The 21,246-nt window shown below is 34.4% G+C and overlaps 1 protein-coding gene across 1 annotated transcript in view; it reads right to left on the bottom strand.

Moving 5' to 3' along the window:
* Nucleotides 1-21,246, bottom strand: part of LOC110464809 (multidrug resistance-associated protein 9-like) — a 44,914-nt gene that overhangs the window by 9,794 nt on the left and 13,874 nt on the right. Inside the window, exons 3-14 of the mRNA XM_021520248.1 lie at nucleotides 20,345-20,507; nucleotides 11,687-11,772; nucleotides 9,760-9,933; nucleotides 7,099-7,183; nucleotides 5,608-5,756; nucleotides 5,070-5,177; nucleotides 4,441-4,576; nucleotides 3,992-4,059; nucleotides 3,340-3,411; nucleotides 2,352-2,476; nucleotides 1,826-1,898; nucleotides 651-854 (exon numbers count right to left, since the gene is read on the bottom strand). Of these exons, the coding sequence (XP_021375923.1) occupies nucleotides 651-854; nucleotides 1,826-1,898; nucleotides 2,352-2,476; nucleotides 3,340-3,411; nucleotides 3,992-4,059; nucleotides 4,441-4,576; nucleotides 5,070-5,177; nucleotides 5,608-5,756; nucleotides 7,099-7,183; nucleotides 9,760-9,933; nucleotides 11,687-11,772; nucleotides 20,345-20,507 (1,443 nt within the window). The remainder of the gene's footprint in view (nucleotides 1-650; nucleotides 855-1,825; nucleotides 1,899-2,351; nucleotides 2,477-3,339; nucleotides 3,412-3,991; nucleotides 4,060-4,440; nucleotides 4,577-5,069; nucleotides 5,178-5,607; nucleotides 5,757-7,098; nucleotides 7,184-9,759; nucleotides 9,934-11,686; nucleotides 11,773-20,344; nucleotides 20,508-21,246) is intronic.

The raw sequence follows: 21,246 nt of genomic DNA, 5'->3' as shown, positions 1-21,246 counted from the left end.
CTCCTTATTTTATCTGCAAATGATTTGTTTTTGTGAAAAAAAGTCATTTTATCTTCAGTTAATGTATTTTCCTTCAAAGTTTAGTCATGAGATAATGATACATAAACGGAAATTCCCTAAAACAAAAAACAAAAATTCAGCAACGCGGTTTAGTCGATAACATTTTGAAATAATGTTTATCTACTTTATTATCAAATATAATTAATGAAGCATGCTTTTGGCTTTAAACAATCGTGTTTTTCATTTTATTTTGTAAACTATATAACACGTCTGTGATATATTTCACTCAATAATGATAACCTTGTATAATTCAAATATATATATATACAAGTCTACTGTACAGTATTTCATTTTCAAATGACATGACTGTTTGGCGATTTCGCAATAACCGAATAATTCGGATACTTTGAACACCTTCTGAATCACTGGTCAAGATGCCGTTTTCCCTTTGTTTCATGCGATATGATATTGTATAGACATAATCAAAACACGTCACAAATCCTGAAATTGTTATCCTTGCTGTGTTCGACTCAACGTACAATCGAGAGAATCCAAGGTTACGCTGTTATGTATCACTGACCTAGTTTTTTGGGGGGGTTTTGCTTCTTGTAAGACTGTTTACAATATTCAAAGTGATTGTTTATGTTTACCTGTAGTTGGTGAGTCACCAAAACAACGGTTTTATCCTTCAAAACTTTATCAATGCATTTGTGGAACAGGTGTTGCCCGACATGGACGTCAACGGCAGACAGCGGGTCGTCAAGGAGATATATGTCGCTTTGACTATAGACAGCACGTGCAAGACTCACGCGCTGTTTCTGACCGCCGCTAAGATTTATTCCTTTGTCGCCAATCTTAAACAAGAAAAGTTTCAAGAAGTACAATGGGTTTACTTACAAGTCAGTGTCTGTCATGTTTAAACACGAGTTCACAATGTTTAAAATCTTTCTTACCAACTCACTTGAATATTACGAGAGATATTACGACTGATGTTGCATTTGATACTGTTGACGTTTATCAGGGTCACACTATTAATCCTCCAGAATTCAGCTCTTGCTGTTATTTTATATGTTGTCTACTCTATTTAAGTGTTTGTCTTTTGTTGTCTACCTTTTTAAAATCGTTGTGATTTGTTGTCTTCCCTATCTGTATTGTTGTCTTTTGTTGCCTACCATTTTTACGTTGTTGTCTACCCTATTTATGTTGTTTCCATTGTTTCCATTGTTTCGATTTCTTGTTTTCTAGCGACCTTTTGTTTCAATGTTGTCCTTAAATTTCTAACAATTGCTAATGATGTGGTAGAGAATATTTTTCCATTTGCGATATAAATATGCCAGCAAAGTTTTGTTGTATTAATTATAACACGTACCCTTACGTTTGACTTATGACTTAGCTGTTCCTACAATGCCAAGTGATCAGATAGAAAGATGAAAATTAATATAACTGTGCTAGTTCAAAATAATCATGTATACTTCCAAACCTGAACAGTCTCCTGTCTTCATATTTATTTGTTCTTGACTTCAATAACTTTCCCATGACCTATTTATGAATATTTCTAATGACGTTTTACATTATTGAGTTCATTTTTGTATTAATATTTTCCTTGATCGTAATCTCGAGAAATACGCAGCTACGCTACTAAGCTGCACATACAAAAATACTTGTACTCCGAAGACATTTATTTCATAATGCACCTTGTTTTAATCGGTTTAAATTGAGATACAACTCTTTAGAATGTAAAATATATGTTTCCTTATCGGTATTAGACCGTTTAATTTTAATGTTGCAGTAATAATTAGAATAAAATTATTTATCCTAATGATACCTCAGTAGCGTCACCATTGGGCAATTGTCGGAGATCAGGTTCCAAGTTGCATGCGTCTAAAACCTTTATATACCTAAAATATATTAAAATATATTAAAAGAAATTATTAGACATTTTCTACTGCATAAAAACAGTCGCTGTTCCAAGTGGTTTATCAGCGTTTACATTTCGGTGTGCTACAAATAGTGGGAAATCGACTCGAGGCGACTGAGGCAATTCATTGCACTGCAACTTAATCATGATTTAAAAACAACTGTAATGAAACTGTTTATCATATAAAGTCATTTTGTTTACCTTTTCACATTGAACTTGTTTGTACTTTGTATATGTGTCAAATTGAAATGAGATAAACAGCTGAACATATGATACCGACGAACGATTCATTACATTCATATGATCTCCACGTGAAACTGTGAAATTTTGTTTAAAACTAAATCGGACAAACATAATATTAATAAGACTTTGTGGAGAACAGAAAACATATCAACAAATAACAAAAGCAGAATTTTTAACATCCATTGTTTACCAGTCCTGTTTATACGGGTTTCCGAACAGGATGTTTTCCATCAATGATCCGTTGAATATCCAGGCCTGTTGTGCCGCGTACGCCACTGTACCATCCACAGCTAAATGTCCGGTAATCAGCGCCATCTGGAGTAAAACAGATTCCGAGGAAGTCATTTTTATTCGAATTTTTTTATTGATTGGTTTTTTTTAATAGGGAAAGATCGATGGTGAAGAGCAAATCAAATGATAATTTTGTTTGTGATCAGTACAGACAATTGCAGTTAAGTTTCATAACCCATTTGATATTCTCAATTTATCTTTTAAAAAACATTGCTTTATCTGTTCGTTTGCTAGCAATAGCAATTGTCATGCGTAGCCTTTAAGTCTTCTTTCCACAAGAGTCTGCACATTTCGATCACTTTCGACCCTGAAGGTATTTGTCCTGTTTTGTCTTTATAATTTGGGAAGGGTTTTCCGTTTTCAGTCGCCGCCATTGAGTGGACGGACGATAAACAATTAACACTGGAGTCATGCTTTATGCTTGACGTCTATTTCAAACAATCCAATCCACCGATGTATCTGCATTGCTTGTCATGAAATCAGCATTAGACAGATTTACAAACACTGTTTCAGGTCAGCTTCGCGGTCCTCATCCTGACCGTAGGCTTGACAGGTTTAAAGAAGATGTAGAGACTAAATATTTTGTTTTGTCCGCTAGCTTATCTTCAAATATATACCAAATTAAATACGAGTACACTCATTCGATACGTTAAACTAGTCCCGCGACTAGTTTGTTATCAGCACATTTGCGGGGGAGGTTTAAATAAACGAACACGCACGGTCTATCGTCCAATAACTAATGGTCATTAACCAATGAATGGTGTCAAAGTTCGTAGAATACAATCAGGAATTACTCTTACAGTCTTACACACATTTACATGATTTGAAGTTACATAGAAACCTCTTTAAAATTTGTAATGTCGATTGTTTTTGCAGTAATAACTTACCCTTCCAATCATCGCTTGCATCAGAGACGACTTCCCACAGCCGACAGTACCACATACTCCAATATGCTTCCCCTACGTTTAAATATACAAAAGAAAGTGTCGTAAAACGGTCGTGATTACCGACAAAGGGAAATTGTCATTGTCTTAACAAGAAAGTATATTTAGAGCATAATCCATCGAAATTGTTTTAATCGTTAAAGATAACATTGTATAGGAGCTGGTCATTTTATATTAGCAAATTTTTCATGTTTGGTTAACATCTTACATGTTTGGTTAACATCTTACATGTTTTAGTTTAGCTATTTTTTCTATAAGAACTGTAGTTAAATTTGTACACAAATCTTACCAAAATATGTTTCAGTTTTAACATGTTTTCTATAACAGAGTGAATACTTTTTTGAAGTGGTTGGTTTACTCGATATGGTATTACATTAGGAGAAGACAGGTGTCGGTTGAAGAGATGCAACGTTTGAGGATGATGTTGCTGATAGGATACAAGATTAATAACATCAGTGCATACCATGTTAATAAGCATAGATGTTGTTCATTGAGGCATGCAGTGTTGATTAGTTTTACACTACCAATCCTAAAAAGGAATCAGTAAATACTTTTAATTAGAAAAGGCTATTGCTTTGTAATTAACTCCTCTTACCCTACTGACTGTGATATCGATGTTCCGTAGTACAAAGGAGGATGCCTTCGTCGAGGGACGCTTCATTTCTAGATTATATAAATGTAATATGCATAAAGTATGTTACAATACTTTTTAAAAGAGAGTGAACGAAATCGTACAAATTAATGAAGTTCTAAGTACCTGTGGTAGGTACCCACATCGTAACGCAAGCAGAGAAGATACTGAAGTGTCACTACATCAGTACAATATTTGTTATTAGACAAAACAAGACCACAGAAACATCTAACCAAAACATTAGTTTATTTTTGTCGTAAATGAATGAGCTGTTCAAAGGTAATCACTGTAATCCAATCAGACAGATATTTCTCTTCGATATATCACTAACACTTCTAGCAATATATTATTGACTCAGATATTCAAGTGTTTTAAACGACTTACATATTGGGAAACAAAATAAATGCACATACCTTTAGACTCAAGGTTGTGTGGTTCGTTGTTGTTATCGCTTTCCCACATGAACACCGTTTCACAAAGCTCAATGGCATTCCCCGGTCTCTCGATATTTCGACCCGGCGGCTTGAATTCTTCTTCCAACATAAAACGCTGTGATGGAAAACATAGTGATGACCATGTCAGTGATGGTAAGATATGGGATGCTTCATTAAAACACTTAATATTAGAAAAACAAAATGAAATAATGTGAATTCGATATTCACCTGGATAGTGAAATACTCAATTGTCAGTTTATGTATTTTAATAACACTAAATAACAGGTAGTAACTAAACTATAATCGAAATATAAATCAGTAAGCTAGATTCGCTTTGGATTAAAAAATGTTGAAAGAAGTAATTAACTCTGACCGAAACTACCTTCGTTAATTATTTGTCCAACAGTTTCTAAATGTCGTTTTATTTTGCGCACACTCGTAAACGTTGCTTACTTCTTAAATGTACTAATTTGTATCAACTGTTACCTAGTACACACTCACAAAACGTAATAGAAAGGAATAATAAATTATATGTCTATAGGATTCGCGAAACTGTTTTGATCGGATTATGTAATAGTTTGTTTGGTTCACGAGATTTCACTGTGTACCTTTATTCTTTTAAAACTGATTATGGTTTCTCCAAGTATCCGAGCGGCATACGGAACATAAAACAGGCCACCCCGTAGAAAGCCGAGTGTGGCAACAATAGAAAAACCCTGCAATAAACATAATAATCATGAACATATATTGCTTTCATTACTGTCTGCAGCGTATTTCTACATTAATAAAGCGTCAATAACAATATACACATTCAGCGTATAAAAAGATATATGATTAAATTTACATTTTTTATCAGTTCGGCAATATTGGTAATATTAGTTCAATAGGTTTGCCGTGACCTTCCATACGTATTCGTTCAGGGTTCCATTAAAAGTCAAAGAATATCATTTTCAGAGACATTGTCACCTGCCTTTCATCATAATTTTAGGGCGTGTATAACGTTATTTTTCTTGGATATAGGGGACTTAAAGTCATAGGTCCAACGTCTCAATCAAAAATAGACCCACAATATAATTAGAGATCAAAATAATATTTTTTTTCAGAACCGAATTAAATATGGCTATTAGTATAAAACGATTAACTTACCGTCGACGCTGTCAGCTTATTTCCTGCGTTTACATACATGGCTATGGTGGCTACGGTGGCAAGCGATGGGGTGATTGGCATGATAGCATTGGAAATCAGATTCAATATTGACGATTGTAACATTGGCCTGGTTTCCGTTTCCCGAATGCCTATTCGAGATAATGAATGAAAGCTGTTGATATATATTAATCATATTAATGATGGTCATATATGTTTCTATGATTTATTCTTGAACGAAACCAGGCAATACTTTATAGGAACATTGACGCAATCTGTCGGTGGGGGCGGGGTTGGGGGTGTTGGNTGTGGGTAAAATTGTAGTCACAGAATTTGAAAAACACTATAAGTATGCTGTTTTGAAAAGATACATCTCTCAATGACTTAAACTTATATAAATGGCTACTTATCTCACCAGAAGCATTGACATTTTTACGTCATTTTATGTGTACACGAATTCATGAGATGTCACGAGAATAGAAACCAGCGAATAGCGACTATCTCTTCGACTGGGTCAGGGGTAATGTTTACACAATAAACGTGCCGGGTGTTACGCTTAGTCGGTTCAGTCCACAGCTGTCAAGTACAAACTCTCATTGGTGGACAAACGCTTTCCCTCCTTAAGCGTAGTACATTGGTCAAAGACTTCATCGATGTACCTGTTAGTTTTATTGTGCTGTTGGTCGGCTTCCAGATAGTATATTTTTCTTGCCGATTCTGTTTGCCGGCTTTGTCAACCACGTTTTAGCATTGGCAACGCCATTACACCGTACTTGTCTGCGCATGTTTAACATTATGTAAAATATAGAATCGATTGCTGCACGTAAGAAAATTATATCTTTGACACGTTTCACTGGCTGGGTGCAGTTTTAACGAAAAGTTAATAACTTTTCCTCGGTAAACAAAATAGGAAATGCCATATTGATCCTGTTTATAAGAATAAAGAGCGAAGGTTAGCGGAATGGGTACTTTTAAAAGGAACGTACCTGTTAATTAACTGTTGGTTGAAATAATTTCTTCCACTGAAGGGGCAATATAAATATAGGTTTGATTTCCCCATAACTATCGATCACGTCTGTATAATAAGATCATTTATAAAACTCCCTATAGGATTAAATCATTCTGAAAAAGTCATGACAATATGCATAGGTCCTGACACAACATTATTACCCAATGTTTATTTACTATAACCTGACGTGCTCACGCAGGAGGGCTTAAGCTCTTCAGTTGCAATTTCTCAGTTTCCATGCTCAAGTTATGTTCTCATTTTGCATACTTGTAAAACTGTCCTTTATTTAAGAATTTCCCCTCGTCTATACACATTTTCGTTCGTTATGTTAATTTAAGAAAGTATGGATATGTATTAATGATGACGCAATCAGGTAGCAAACCAGTTTTCTGTATTTACCATACCTGTTTCAATCAAAATATGTTATGTAAACCAATACTTAAGATTGGTTTCCATGTACAAATGACGATTAAATGTAAACTTACCCCTGATTGAATTTTCAAACGATTCCTCCCACGCATACATTTTTAGTAATTTCATGCTAGCGAGAACTTCACTCATCTTTCGTATCTTTCAAAAGAAAATTTAGCTAAGATTTTACAGAAATCTTGAACAATGATTATCATACATCAATCGATTACATAATTAAGTTCTTATAGCAGTTACAAAATGATTGTTCAGTATTCAGGATGAGAACTAACCTTACCTACATAATAAAGATAGGTTTAATAATGAATTGTATAGATTATACATTGTATTTTATCATTGCATTTCATGTTGATTGTATAGTCAAAATTCAATTGTGTTTTAGCTTGAACATATGCTCTACTTTGTAATTGCATTTCAAATTACACAGATCACATGTTACATGTTAGGGATTACGTTTATGATTATAATTTGTTCGTCTACGTTTATAAGGATGTGCCACATATACTAGCCTAATTGCAGTACCTACCCTTACATCCGTCCATTCTAACGTCCGTAGTCGGAGAAAAGACATTATTTCAATCAGAATGTTCTAGAATATAAGAATAATAGCGCATTTATGGATATAAATAATGTTTTTTATAGGATGTTAAACACGTGACGTCATAACAGGAAGAGAAAGTAGTATATTTAGCTCGATAAGTACTATTGTTGCAAATGACAATATAACGTAAACGTTATCTAAGTGTGTGACGCTGTTATAATTTGCCAATCGCAGTAGCATATCTTTTTAAATTCACACGCGCGCCCTTAACTTACATGTACATGGAATAATACGTTTGTCAAATTACGATTTACAAGTATCAAAATTGATTTTGTTAAATGTATTTGAAATGCTTAAACTTTAAAAGGAAGTAATTAAAAATGCCATTCTTTTGCCTTTCCAAGAATTTATTTTGTCGGTAGTTGTGACGCCACAAAGAGTATTGTTACAATGTTATTACCCTCCCAAATCACCAGATTTGTCATAAAACAGTTAGGTGTAGGCCAATATAGTTAAAATGTAAATGGCACATAACAAATTATATAGAACCAAATATGTTTCTAACCGTACATCACCTATTCACACTATTACCGTACTAAACGTAATAATTACACATTCAATATGAAACGTTTATCAACTATGATTAAATACTACTTGCAATTTCATTAATTAGCAACTTTATCTATGAAAGTGAATACATAACAGGTGTTACTTGTACCCTGCTTAGTTGATAGTTTCCAAGTAAACAAATAGTTAGAATTACTGCACTCAGAAGTCAGCGATATCCATACCCAGTCATTATCGTGATAGCTACTGCTTTAATCAGACTTCCCTCATACATAGCAAACTGATTGTGTCATCCATCAAGTTAGTTAATTAATCAACTCACCAGTATAGTTTAATGTTCTAAACCCCAGTTATGGAGTTCCCTAGAGGGAAGTAATTTACCCTAATGCTATGTGCAGGAATGCAATAGACAGGAAAACGACACACTAGACTACACTACTGACTAAATCACTGTTGTCCTAATGCTTACAATAAACGAGGACTCCTGACCATATTCTCATAGGAGAGACCCTCAGGAAAATAGATTATACATGTAACATACAACAAACTGGTACTATGACAATTCTGGTAATATGAATAGGACAGTTCATATGTAAAATTTATTTTAAAAAAAATGTGTTAACATTTAGGATGTTTTAATTACATTGAATGAATCCAGATCAAAATGATCAGAACTTCGGATAGCTGGAATATTATATTATTAGCAACTATCAATCTAGTGCCGGAAATGTATATAGAAGGTATCGTATATGATTTTTTCACATGATGCACAGGTTGTATTCCGCCGTTCAAAGCAAACTGATTTACTGATGTTAGTTGTAATATCCTACTTGCAATTTCATTAATTAGCAACTTTATCTATGAAAGTGAATACATAACAGGTGTTACTAGTACCCTGCTTAGTTGATAGTTTCCAAGTTAACAAATAGTTAGAATTACTGCACTCAGAAGTCAGCGTTATCCATACCCAGTCATTATCGTGATAGCTACTGCTTTAAATCAGACTTCCCTCATACATAGCAAACTGATTGTATTCCGCTGTTCAAAGCAAACTGATTTACTGATGTTAGTTGTAATATTACATATCAATACTTAATGAGAACCAACAAAACTTTCTAGTGCAACACCAGTGTCTGATTTCATCATGACACAATTCCTCGTATGATGATTTGTTTTCGTATATTGTTGAAATTTGTGTCAAATATTTGTGTGAAATGATTCATATACAAATCTAACCGTGGCTAGTCAAAGGGTTTCCATCTATCTGCTTCTAAAAGGCAAAACCGTTTAAACGTTTTCTATTTTCTTTTTAACATTTTCCCGCGTATATTTGCCCAGTTGGTCGACCACTTTACCTCTATGGGGTGACATCCTGCATTAAGGCAACACATCTGATTCCCTTAGTTCAGGAATGTTCTGAAAAAATGGTGTAGGAATGTGTCGTACACTCTCTTCAGTCGAGGTAGGAGTAGTCTTTTAAGGAAAAAGAAAATACCCCACTGACGGACTGACGGATGACATATTATACCATAATGGCATAGGCACTGCGCGCCAGAAGAGGTAATACCAAATGGTAAACATACATGCAATGTTTTAGTGGCTACCTTACCTGTATTGTGTAGAAAAAGAGAAATGTTGCAAATGCTACGAAGCACCAAAGCCCTATGAGGTAGTAGACATAGGCAGTTCCGATTAGCAGGAAGACAGGGATTGACAGAAGGTACACTAGTACCTGGGTGTTGATAAACACTCTGTAGGCATCCGACCCAAATATGGTTATCACCTAAAAGAAAAACAATCATGTCACTTAAAAGGTAATTAATTATAAAAGTAAGTCGTTATTTATAAAATCTATATCACCTAATATAAATTCTATTTCCATTGGTTTCGACACAATAAAAAATTGAATTTTTTGAAAGTAAACAGGGATCAAGAAACAAGTTGTGATACTTGTATATAGATATGTTTCCTTAATGCAACTTAATATTGACAGTATACAAATAAATTACACCTAAAACTAAATAGCAAAACAACAGCAACAAAAGAACTTTAAAATATATATCGTATTACATTAGGAAGAGTTTCAGTGTATTACATAATAACTACAATGTTCATATATTGTTAGGTAAGCTGCTAGATATGCACAACTAACGTAATGCAGAACTTATATAACGCGTATAATGATTGTACTTTAAGCCTCATGAAACGTTACAATTTGATAATTTGATACTCATTTAAGTATGTTTCTATTGGGGACATAGATTATTATCAACAAACAGAAGCATATCTACAAGTTATTATTCCCAAACCTTGTGCGTTCATAGTCTGACAAGATATTAGATATGTATATCATAATAAAAGGTTGTCGTTTAGTGATATTTACATTTCCTCCGAAGTCTGCATAGAAATTTCACATATTCTAGTACCAGGATAAAATTATGAAGGCATATGGAGAGAATTATTATTAGGTTTTGAAGTGGATGAATCTTTTCTGATGTCTTCTGGGAGAGGATGTGCGTTGAACATGATATATATTTCTATGAATTTAGATTTGTTTTAATTGTATGTATAATAAATATTTAATTATGATAAGTTGTTCCGAAGTTGTAAATAACAAACTTTATTAAATATATTAGAGCATGATCAAATCTAAGTCATGAACAGAACACCGTTCAAATGTACGACGTAGACTAGCTTTTGTCTTTTTCGCCTCCCAAGCCAAATTTCGTTTTATCACGATGGCGAAAATCCACCCCTACAATAATAATAATAATAAAAAACGGTCTAGCAGCAACATTGTTGGTAACTTAAGCCAGAATCATTCCAACCGCTTGTTTGCGGACATTTTCACTTTAGGCTTAGCATACCGAACACTTTCACCAGGAATTATTTGTTTGCTCTTTGTCTTAGATTTTACGTTTTACACAACAGTAACAAAGTCGGCAACGATTGTCAAAAATGCCTGCTAGCAGTGACAAATGTGATATTCGGCAAGTGCACAAGGATAAATTAATGCACGTACACTGAACGCACGTTGAGATACATCGTATGCCCCTCTATTTGCAGTAAGCAAATAACATTGCTAGATTTTTTAGCCATGTTCCTGTCTCAGCAAAAGACAAACTTGTTTCTCATATAGTTAATCTAATTCATAAACGATGTTTTATTCACGTTTGCGATTACATTAACTTTTACATAAATCCTATCTTTGGGAATAACTGATGATATTAATACCAATAAGCTTGTATGACTCCCTGTGAATTTAAATTAAATTTGGCAGGCAAGATTGCGGGGGGAGGGGGTAGTAATACATATATTCTTTTCCAATTAAACCATTATATACATGGTATAAAATTAAAAAACAATCAATAACTTAATTGGAGTTAGTAAACCTGAAACGAACGTTTCACAGCGCATCTGTCTTTTTTCGTCTCGACATGGTCATTGAATTTTTTATACAATACTTTTTTGTTATCCATTTACTTAATTTGTATTTGTTGAAGGTATGATATGCCACAAGCAAAATGCAGTCTTACCTCAGACGCAATCCTCCCATTCATACTCTTTAACTTCATGAGTTTTTTATACGTCATTCCCAGAATTGCAGATCGAAACCTTAGACCTATTTACCAAGAATGTGAAACATGAAAAAATATGTAAAACCCGAGGGCAAACCCGGGACACAAAGTTGGCACACAATCAACGGGAACATATACAATAATACAATGAAAAATTTGTGTATTTAAGTATCAATTGTGATCATAGAGGCTCTTCCCGATGTAAATGATTCTTAACAGTTCGAATATATGAATAACCCGTCAGCTAGAATTTGAACCGATTCGATCAATCCAGATTTTTCTTTCTATTTGTTGTTTAGTATTACTTTGTAAATGAGTCTCCAAAACGAAGTTTATGGATTGTTTTATCCTAATGTTCTTCCTCTTTCCGTCACTGTTATCCACAGGCATTCTCAACTTTAACTATTCCATCATATTTTCCGCATAAGTAAACTTGTCTCAGACTTAAGTTTGTAAACTGCCCCAATTAAGCAATAACCTGCCTGTTTGTGTTCCATAAACGCGCAGACTTGTGTACGAAAAACACCTTAGGGTATGTCCAACAAGGCTAAGTATTACCAATCCTACGACGTAAGATGCCGATGTTTCCGGTCCTTCCAAGTATTGTGTTATGATATCGGTGATGTAGCCCTGAAATATAATCAAGCATAGCATATGTCAATGGTGTTTCGCTAATAAAAGATGACTCAACTAGGTGGGCTTATTAAATACGTAACTTGGTGACAAAATCTATAATCCGCCTTTTCTCTTCAGAGTTACAAAAATAGGTCATGGCCAAATTTAATACACAGTTAATGCTGGGGAGCTCCAAATGTAAGAGATAGTAGTATGATTTTGTATAAAGAACTTATTTACAGATAGTAATATGCATGTTCAATTGATATTCTGGTTTGTAGTTGCTCAGTTGAAAGACATATATATGCACGCAATGGTTTGCAGTAAATGATCGAAATATTGGTAAACGACTATTAATTTTTTGAAGAGGTTTGGGAAACTAGCTCAAGAAGTTAAATTATCACGAGAGCTAAGTGGAAGGTTGAATCAAATCGACAGATAGCGATAAGAGGAAGAGAGCAAATGGTACTTACCGTCACAAGAAAGGTTACCGCAGCATTGAAACATATGCCTATCACAACAAGTAGTAATCGACTCCATATGAATTTCAGCCAAAGCCTGAACACAGAGCATTTGTCTCGCCCATACGTTTGTAGCTCGTCTATCCACAATGGTTCCACTCTAATGAAAAAGAAATCTTTCATATGACAGAGTTCACTAAATAAGATATGAATATGTATGAGAACGAATTTCATTTTTTATTTATTTTTATTTTATTTTTTATTTTCAAAGATTTTCAGAACATGTACATTATACAGAACATCACATCAACACATATCCACACATTCACACATATCTACTATTGAAATTATCAGCAACCTCATCCTCCTCATCATCCTCATCATCTGATGCTGATTCTATACAATCACCAAGACACATTCAATTTTCACACACTTTCACACATAGAATAGACAAAACAAATCGACAAAGAGCACTGAGAGAGAGAGAGAGAGAGAGAGAGAGAGAGATCAGAATGCCAAATCTGAGAAGATACTAAATAAAATAAATAACTGCTGTGAGTATTTGTCAATATTTTGTTTTTTAAAGTAGAATAACAACTAATAACTTAATATAAATAGTCATAATATTCAGGGTTAGTTGAGGTCAAGCTCTACTAATTTTATCGAATTTCATTTTTCACATTATTTTAGCCTGATAAAATAAATCATCACAGATTACAACTTCATATTACGGCAAAAAATCTGTTAGCAGTACTCTTTAACGATCGAAGCTCTCCGCTTCTAAACGTTGAAAAGATGCAGAACATTGTACATTGTTTTTAATGCATGTCTATATCACTCTATATTTTCATATTGATGAAAATAGATTTTGAATTATGCCTGCTAATGCAAGAGATGTGTATATCTACAAAATCTATTTATTACCGTTCTGTGTTGACGGCACAAGACTCCAACTCTGAACATGCCCAAACATCATTCTCTCTTATTTCGTTTCTTCTGTCTTTGAAAAGCTTTAAAACAAGAGGTGTAAGCCACCCAATTGACATATAGGATAAAAACCCTACGTCATTAATAGGAATCGGTCCATTTCTGAAAATAGATATTTCGACAAGATATTTTTCATGTCATTTATGATGAATGACAAAACCCTAACCTTAACACATGCATCGCCGGGAATGTCATAACGATTTTTCCACTTAACGATATTAAGCCTCATATCCTATATGCTTTATATGTAATTGAAATAACTAGAGCTAAAACAGGTTTGGTTTTGTGTTATTTTGTTTAAGTCCAATGAATAGCTTAGACTACTTTAGGTCATGCCTCTATGTGTTATGTGTGCTTACGTGAATGTATGTTGGATGCAAGGTATTTAGGTTGAATTTTCCGCCAAACACAGTATTCAACCCGATCATATTAGTTATGCATTGATCACTAGTTAATCAGTTGTTACTATTACTATAAATGTCGAACATTAAGCAGAGAATAACAAACATATTTGTATAGACGTTGGTATATCACGTCCTGGTTTTTAAAAAAAAAAGCTTTGTTTTCCTCTTCTGGGATAATGTCCGATTCTTAGGCCAAAATCCTTGCCATGTCATTTAATCACTTTAAGATAAATCGACGGAGTGCTGTCTTGAAATAATAAGAAATGTATTGACGATCGTATATACCCTCCTGAACTTAAATCAATGGCAATACATAATCTTACCGAACTTACCGTTCTGGAGCACCTTGTCTTATTTTCCCTGTACTTTTCCAAAGGTCTCTAAACCAGTCTTTTATTCATATTTTACCCTAGATCTAATGATTTTGATTCCGGTTCTAATGGTACTCCGATACATATAAACAATAAAATTTAAATCATATACTTTCGTTTTTCTACAACACATTTCTTTAACATTTTGTAACATGTAAATTGTATACATTACGTTTGTTCCCCGTCCAAAAGTTTCCGTTTCTCCGAATTCCTGTTATATATGACCCAGTCTATAAGCCTCCGGAAGTATTCCATGGCTCTTCTCTATATCCTCTATATCCCTTTCCTGTTACAATCGTGAAATGTCTTCGTTGTACAAAGCTTTGGTTAATATATGTACCACGTGCTTTTGCAAATGTTAACGATTGTTTTATAAAAGGACTATAATGATAGCATCGGGCATATAACCGACGCTTTGTTTTGGTGCATAAAGCATGAATACTGAATGCTTCTGTCAGTCTATTTTAATCGATATCACGTATTTTCTGGTATAGATATAATAATATTTCCAATTCACGTATGATATACTCATTCTGGTGACAGCTTGCATGTCAATAAATAACTACATAAAATAGCACGGATTGACAGTGTGAGACAAAATTGTCTTTGTTATTTTACCGTGTAGGTTTAAACTACGTTTTGTTGTGAGTATACCAAGATTAGATTGTAGTTTTTAACAAGTGAACCACATTGTTATTACATTTTAAAAAAAAGATCGAGTCCAAAATAAGTGTAATAAAAGATATAAAATTTTAAATTGATGTTTTATTTTCTACCTATATTCTGCTTCCATGATGAGTCATTTAGGAGATAGAACAAAAGAAAAAACAGTAACAGGATTTTCATGTGAAGATGAATCAATAATTATATAATTGTGAAACAAAAACGAAGGCTTACAATCATTTTTATATATTTAAGCAAGCAATGTGCACATACACACACCCAACATGTATTTGAACAAATAAAGGGTGGTATTTACATGACGTCTTTGCAGAGACCGTAAAATACAGATGTGAAGAGGTGAGTTTTAATGTCCCTCTTGAATTTGGCCAGGGTGTTTGACTTTCTAATAGCAGATGGTAAGCTATTCCACAACGTGGCTGAAACTCTCCCAAAGCACCGGTTTCCATAGGTCACAGTTCGAGATTTTGGGACACACAACAATGATTCTGACCCCGACCGCAGTGATTTTAATGGCTGATACAAGGTAACAAGCTCATGTAGGTACTGAGGAGCTGTTCCATTCAGTGCCTTGTATGTGTACACCGACATTTTGTACTGCGACCTGTATCGTATAGATAACCAGTGCAATGAATATAGTACATCTGTGATGTGCTCTCTCTTTCGAGTACGAGTAACCAGCCGTGCTGCAGTGTTCTGGACCCTCTGCAGGCGACTAGTTAGTTTGTCAGATATACCACAGAGCAGGGCGTTACAATAATCCAACCTAGATGTAACAAGTGAATGCAACAAAATCTTGCATGCATTTTCAATTAAAAACTGCCGAATACAGCCGATGTTCCTGATCTGGTAGTAACAGGATTTGGCAATAGCGTTCACTTGTTTCTCCATATTCAGTGAACTATGAAAGTATACCCCAATGTTTTTAACAGCTGGGACATTCTCAATAGTTCTGGCACCGACCTTGAGCTGGAGAGCCATTGTTTGCTGACACTTTGGGGAAAAGACGATTAGTTCCGTTTTTTCATGATTAAGCTTTAGCATGTTGGCGTTCATGCAGGTACTGATATCTGTCAGACAAGCTTCCAGATTTTCTGAAACTGTATCCCAACTGTCCTGTTGGATGATGACCATGTAAATTTGTGTGTCAACAGCATAGCAATGATAGCGAAGACGAATGCGACGACAAATCTCTCCAATCGGTTTGGAGTACAGGCGATATTTGCGTGGTCTTAACATCGACCCTTGAGGAATCCCGAAATCTAATACTTCGTCATGTGAGGTGGTCGATCCGATGGCAACACACTACCGTCGATCACTCAGATAAGACTGTATCCAGCATAGTGCGGTATCAGTCACTCCATAAGAGTATTCCAGACGTTTATAAAGTATGCCATGGTCGATAACGTCAAATGCAGCTGACAAGTCCAGCATGGCAAGAACCGCTCTGCACTTGTTATCCAATGCAGAAGCTATGTTATTATGTACACAAAGGCGGGCCGTCTCAGTAGAGTGTCACATGCGGTAGGCCGATCGCCTGTTGTCACGGAGACTGTTTGCATGGAGATGAACCTCTAAACGCCGGGAGAATACCTTTTCCAAGATCTTAGACAGAAAAGGCAGATTTGAAACTGGGCGGTAGTTCTTCAACTCCTCCTTGTCCATTCCAGGCTTCTTTAACAATGGTCTAACATGTGCCTTCTTGAAACATAATGGAACCTTTGACTCAGCCAATGATTTGTTCATGATTGAGGTAATAAAAGGAAGCAGTGTTTTTAAAGGTCTGTAGGCAGTGGATCAAGCTCACACGACGACTTTTACAGACGTCACTTCGTCACAACAACTTCAAAATTGTAGACAACTCGCCAAGCGGCTAAAATTCTGTCCTCTGATATACGAACTAAAACCAAAAATTACGACAAAAGTTTTAAATTCAAAAACTCTAATTAAACACGAGAAATGATCTCGAACTATTAAAATGATAATATGGCAAACTTCAGCGTTGGTTAATAAGTATATTCGTGAAAAACACTAAATTTGCCAGGATCCTACGGGGGCAAGCCTTGTCAGGCGCAAACCGGAAGTTCGAAATTATACTATTTTAGAAAGATATTGGTGATGATTGTTTCCCTGGAATATACAATTTTCATATTGAATTAAATCTTATGTCGCAAAAGTAAGCCCATTTACTAAAATTGTCAAAATCCTCTGACAGTGTTTGTGCTGCCAAGATTATACAATATGTATATTTACATTTGCATGGCGTTATCACTGTATAGGCTATTTCAAAGCTGTGTCTTTGATGGGACTTTAAATACCATGCACCACGACACATAATTCTTAGCGTGTTAATACACCACTGACCGGTACTACAATATCCAATGTAAATAAACATGACGGCTGTTGAAATATCGCTGGGCATTGTGAGACTTGACAATGTAATTGTAAATGTGCAAAAGAAAAAAAAATGAAATCGATGGAAACTATTTTAACACTCATACAATTTATCAGAAATGTCGTCTCTTACACTGCACTGATCAACAGGGGTTCGTTATAAATGTCTGAAATACATATATGCTATAGACCTACTGACACATATGCTACAGACCTGATATGAGTCACAGCACACATAAACATACACAAGACATATGCGTATTTCAGACATTTTTAACGAACCCCTGTGCTCCGTCGCAAGATCATTCCCTTCAAACGCTATCAGTTTCACGCGTCTCGCAGCCACGGTTTCCTCAGTTTCTGATGACATATCATATAATGAGGCTGTTGTAGAATCTACCGACTGTACCACTTCAGATTCCCATACAGTCAACAAATAAATGAGGCTGTTGTAGAATCTACCGACTGTACCACTTCAGATTCCCATACAGTCAACAAATAAATTCACTTCAGGATTCTTCAGAATTTCGAACTTTTCTCTCTGCTCATTTAACTTCCATAAATAACTCCCTCGTGGAGGGCAAGGTCGGATTCACGGTGTTTAGTGTAATTATCCATGCGCGATATTTGTTCCGGGGAAAAATCTTAACAATTTCAAATCTAACTTTCAGCTCAGATTTCTATTGATAAACTTAAATCACCCTATAGACATACCATGCGCAATTGTATTGATACTGAATTGTGGAATAAAATTGAAGTGTTTGTTAAAATTTCAAAGTGAGCTTTTAGTACAAAAGCCACGTACCATTTGTATACCAAATAATACTGTAGAGTTTATATTTATATAATTGTTTGTGTCTTTTTACTGATCTAAAACCAAATTGAAGTCACCACAAATTATGCAACAAGATTGCTAAAATTAATAATCTGCTTATATATTTTTTCATAAAAATCTGGATCATCTTTATTGGGACCATATAAATTAATTAATGAAAATCTATCTTTTCCAATGCTTATATCAAGGGCTATTACATTTCCTTCTGTGTCTTTCCATTTACTGTGAATCTCAAATTCAAAACTATTATCAAAAAATATGCAAACTCCTCTTGAATTGTTTCTGTAACAGCTAAAAAAAAAGCATTTATATCGCCATTGTAATGTTATTTCCCTTTCCTGTTCTTTTGTAAAATGTGTATCTTGACGACATATAATATTATAATCTTTATAGTACTTTTTTAAATAATTAAATATATCATTTCTTTTCTCCTTCTGCCCTAAGCCTCTACAGTTTGCAGATGGTATTTTAATGTTATTTTACATTACCATAAAAAACATCTACTATTATTGGTTCTCTCAGAAGCTGAGTAGATTTCAGTTGAAAAAATGAAATGCAATTAAAAAATGGGTAGTTAAACTGCAGATCTCGGGTACAATACATACACATTCACTTACATTTCTATCAGCTAGACACATGCATCACATACTCTACACATATTCTTACACTAAACACTGATGATAAACAAACAAATAGAATTAACATCAATACGTTAATACTATGCATGAACAAAGGCAAGGTAATTGACTGTACATTTCCGTAAGACTGTATCTATCTCACAACTCATTCGTCACATGCCTGAAATATCTGATGTAAAGGACACAGGAGGTCGCTTCGCTATTCCATATGTGATAAAAAAAAAAGCCTGAAGACAGTGCTATATTACAACCACAGTTATCTGTATTATTGTTAATATATCAATAAATGTGATTTTTCAAAAGCTGTAATGTATTCTTAACAGCTCTTGTGAACAATATCGAATATCATGTAACTTACAGTATTGAGCTCCTGTGACCATAACACGTGTATCGCATAACAATACTGAATTTGTATTAAATTAAAGAACGTTTGTTATTTCACCTGAAGTAAAATGTGCATACATACATATCTATCAGCTTGAACTTGATATAATCAGCATGCTGTTTTGTTGGACCAAAAACAATACGTATTGCCATTTTATGATTTTTGTCATTCTATGATCTATTGGGGGTACATTGTAGGTATTTAAATACAGAGAAATCGGAATGTTGATAACGAAAGAAAAACAAATTCTTTATAGCAAGCTAACATATAATGCATGGTTGAAATCAAGATCTTGACTTCATAATCTTTAAAGAAGTACTTTATGTCAAATCATATAATTTTTTCAAAAATATAAACAATGTATCACGAAATATTGTGAGATCATAAAATGTCAAAAAGGAGTTATTTCAATGAATAAAATAACCATGTGTGAAGTTAATAAATCATGTGTATAGTTAATATGAAAAAAATAAAAATATATAATAATAATAATAATACTGTAGACGTCGTCCGAATGTGTTTTACTAGGTCGTAGATATTGTACTTTTGGCGGATTTGATTGGAATAACAGCAAACCTAGTGAAATGAGGGTTGGCTCCATATCTTTTGTTAACTATGTATGAAGTAAACACCAAAATATTTCACGGGACGGGTGATTTAACAGATCCGACAAGAAATTGGTATCCTTGCTATGTTCAGCTTTAACAGGATTCAAAGTACAATCGAGATCATCCAGGGTAACAAGATATATACCACTAATTTAGTTCTGATTGTTTTTCTTTATCTTTTCATTTTGCTTCTTATAAGACTGTTTTACAATATTCAAAGTGATAGTTAATATTTACCTGTAGTTGGTGAGTCACCAAAACAATGGTGTTGCCCGACATGGACATCAACGGCAGACAGCGGGTCGTCAAGGAGACATATGTCGCTTTGACTATAGACTGGACGTACAAGGCTGACGCGCTGTTTCTGGCCGCCACTTAGGGTTGTTCCTCTATCGCCAATCTTAAACAAGGTAGTGTAAGACAAATATACAGTTTTTACTTACTTACTTACTTGAATTTAGCGAGGGACATTTTGACTAATGTTGCATGTGATACAGGTAACGTTGATCGTTAGCGCACATGATTACTCCTCCCAAATTCAGTTAATGATGCTATTTTTTCATGTTGTCGACCCTATTTATGTCTTTTTCTGTTGTTGTCGACCCTATTTCTGTTGTTGTTTTTTGTTGTCTTCCCTATATATGTTGTTGTATTTGTTGTCTACCCTATTTATGTTGTTGTCTTGTGTTATCTACACTATATTATGTTGATCTTTTGTTGTTTACCCTATTTATATTGTTGTCGTGGTTATCTACACTATTTATGTTGTTGTCTTTTGTTGTCTTCCCTATTTATGTTGTTGTCGTTTCTATCTACCCTATTTATGTTGTCGTTTCTATCTACCCTATTTATGTTGTTGTCTTTTGTTGTCTTCCATATTTATGTTGTTGTTTTTTGTTGTCTTCCCTATTTATGTTGTTGTATTTGTTGTCTACCCTATTTATGTTGTTGTCTTGTGTTATCTACACTATATTATGTTGGTCTTTTGTTGTCTACCTTATTTATATTGTTGTCATTGTTATCTACACTATTTATGTTGTTGTCTTTTGTTGTCTTCTCTATTAATGTTGTTGTCGTTTCTATTTACCCTATTTATGTTGTCGTTTCTATTTACCCTATTTATGTTGTCGTTTCTATCT

Source organism: Mizuhopecten yessoensis, unplaced genomic scaffold (assembly GCF_002113885.1).
Source record: "Mizuhopecten yessoensis strain PY_sf001 unplaced genomic scaffold, ASM211388v2 scaffold11035, whole genome shotgun sequence".
Taxonomy (NCBI): Eukaryota; Metazoa; Mollusca; class Bivalvia; order Pectinida; family Pectinidae; genus Mizuhopecten; species Mizuhopecten yessoensis.
Note: the sequence above shows the minus strand (reverse complement) of the source record. Positions and strands in the feature narration are given on the sequence as shown.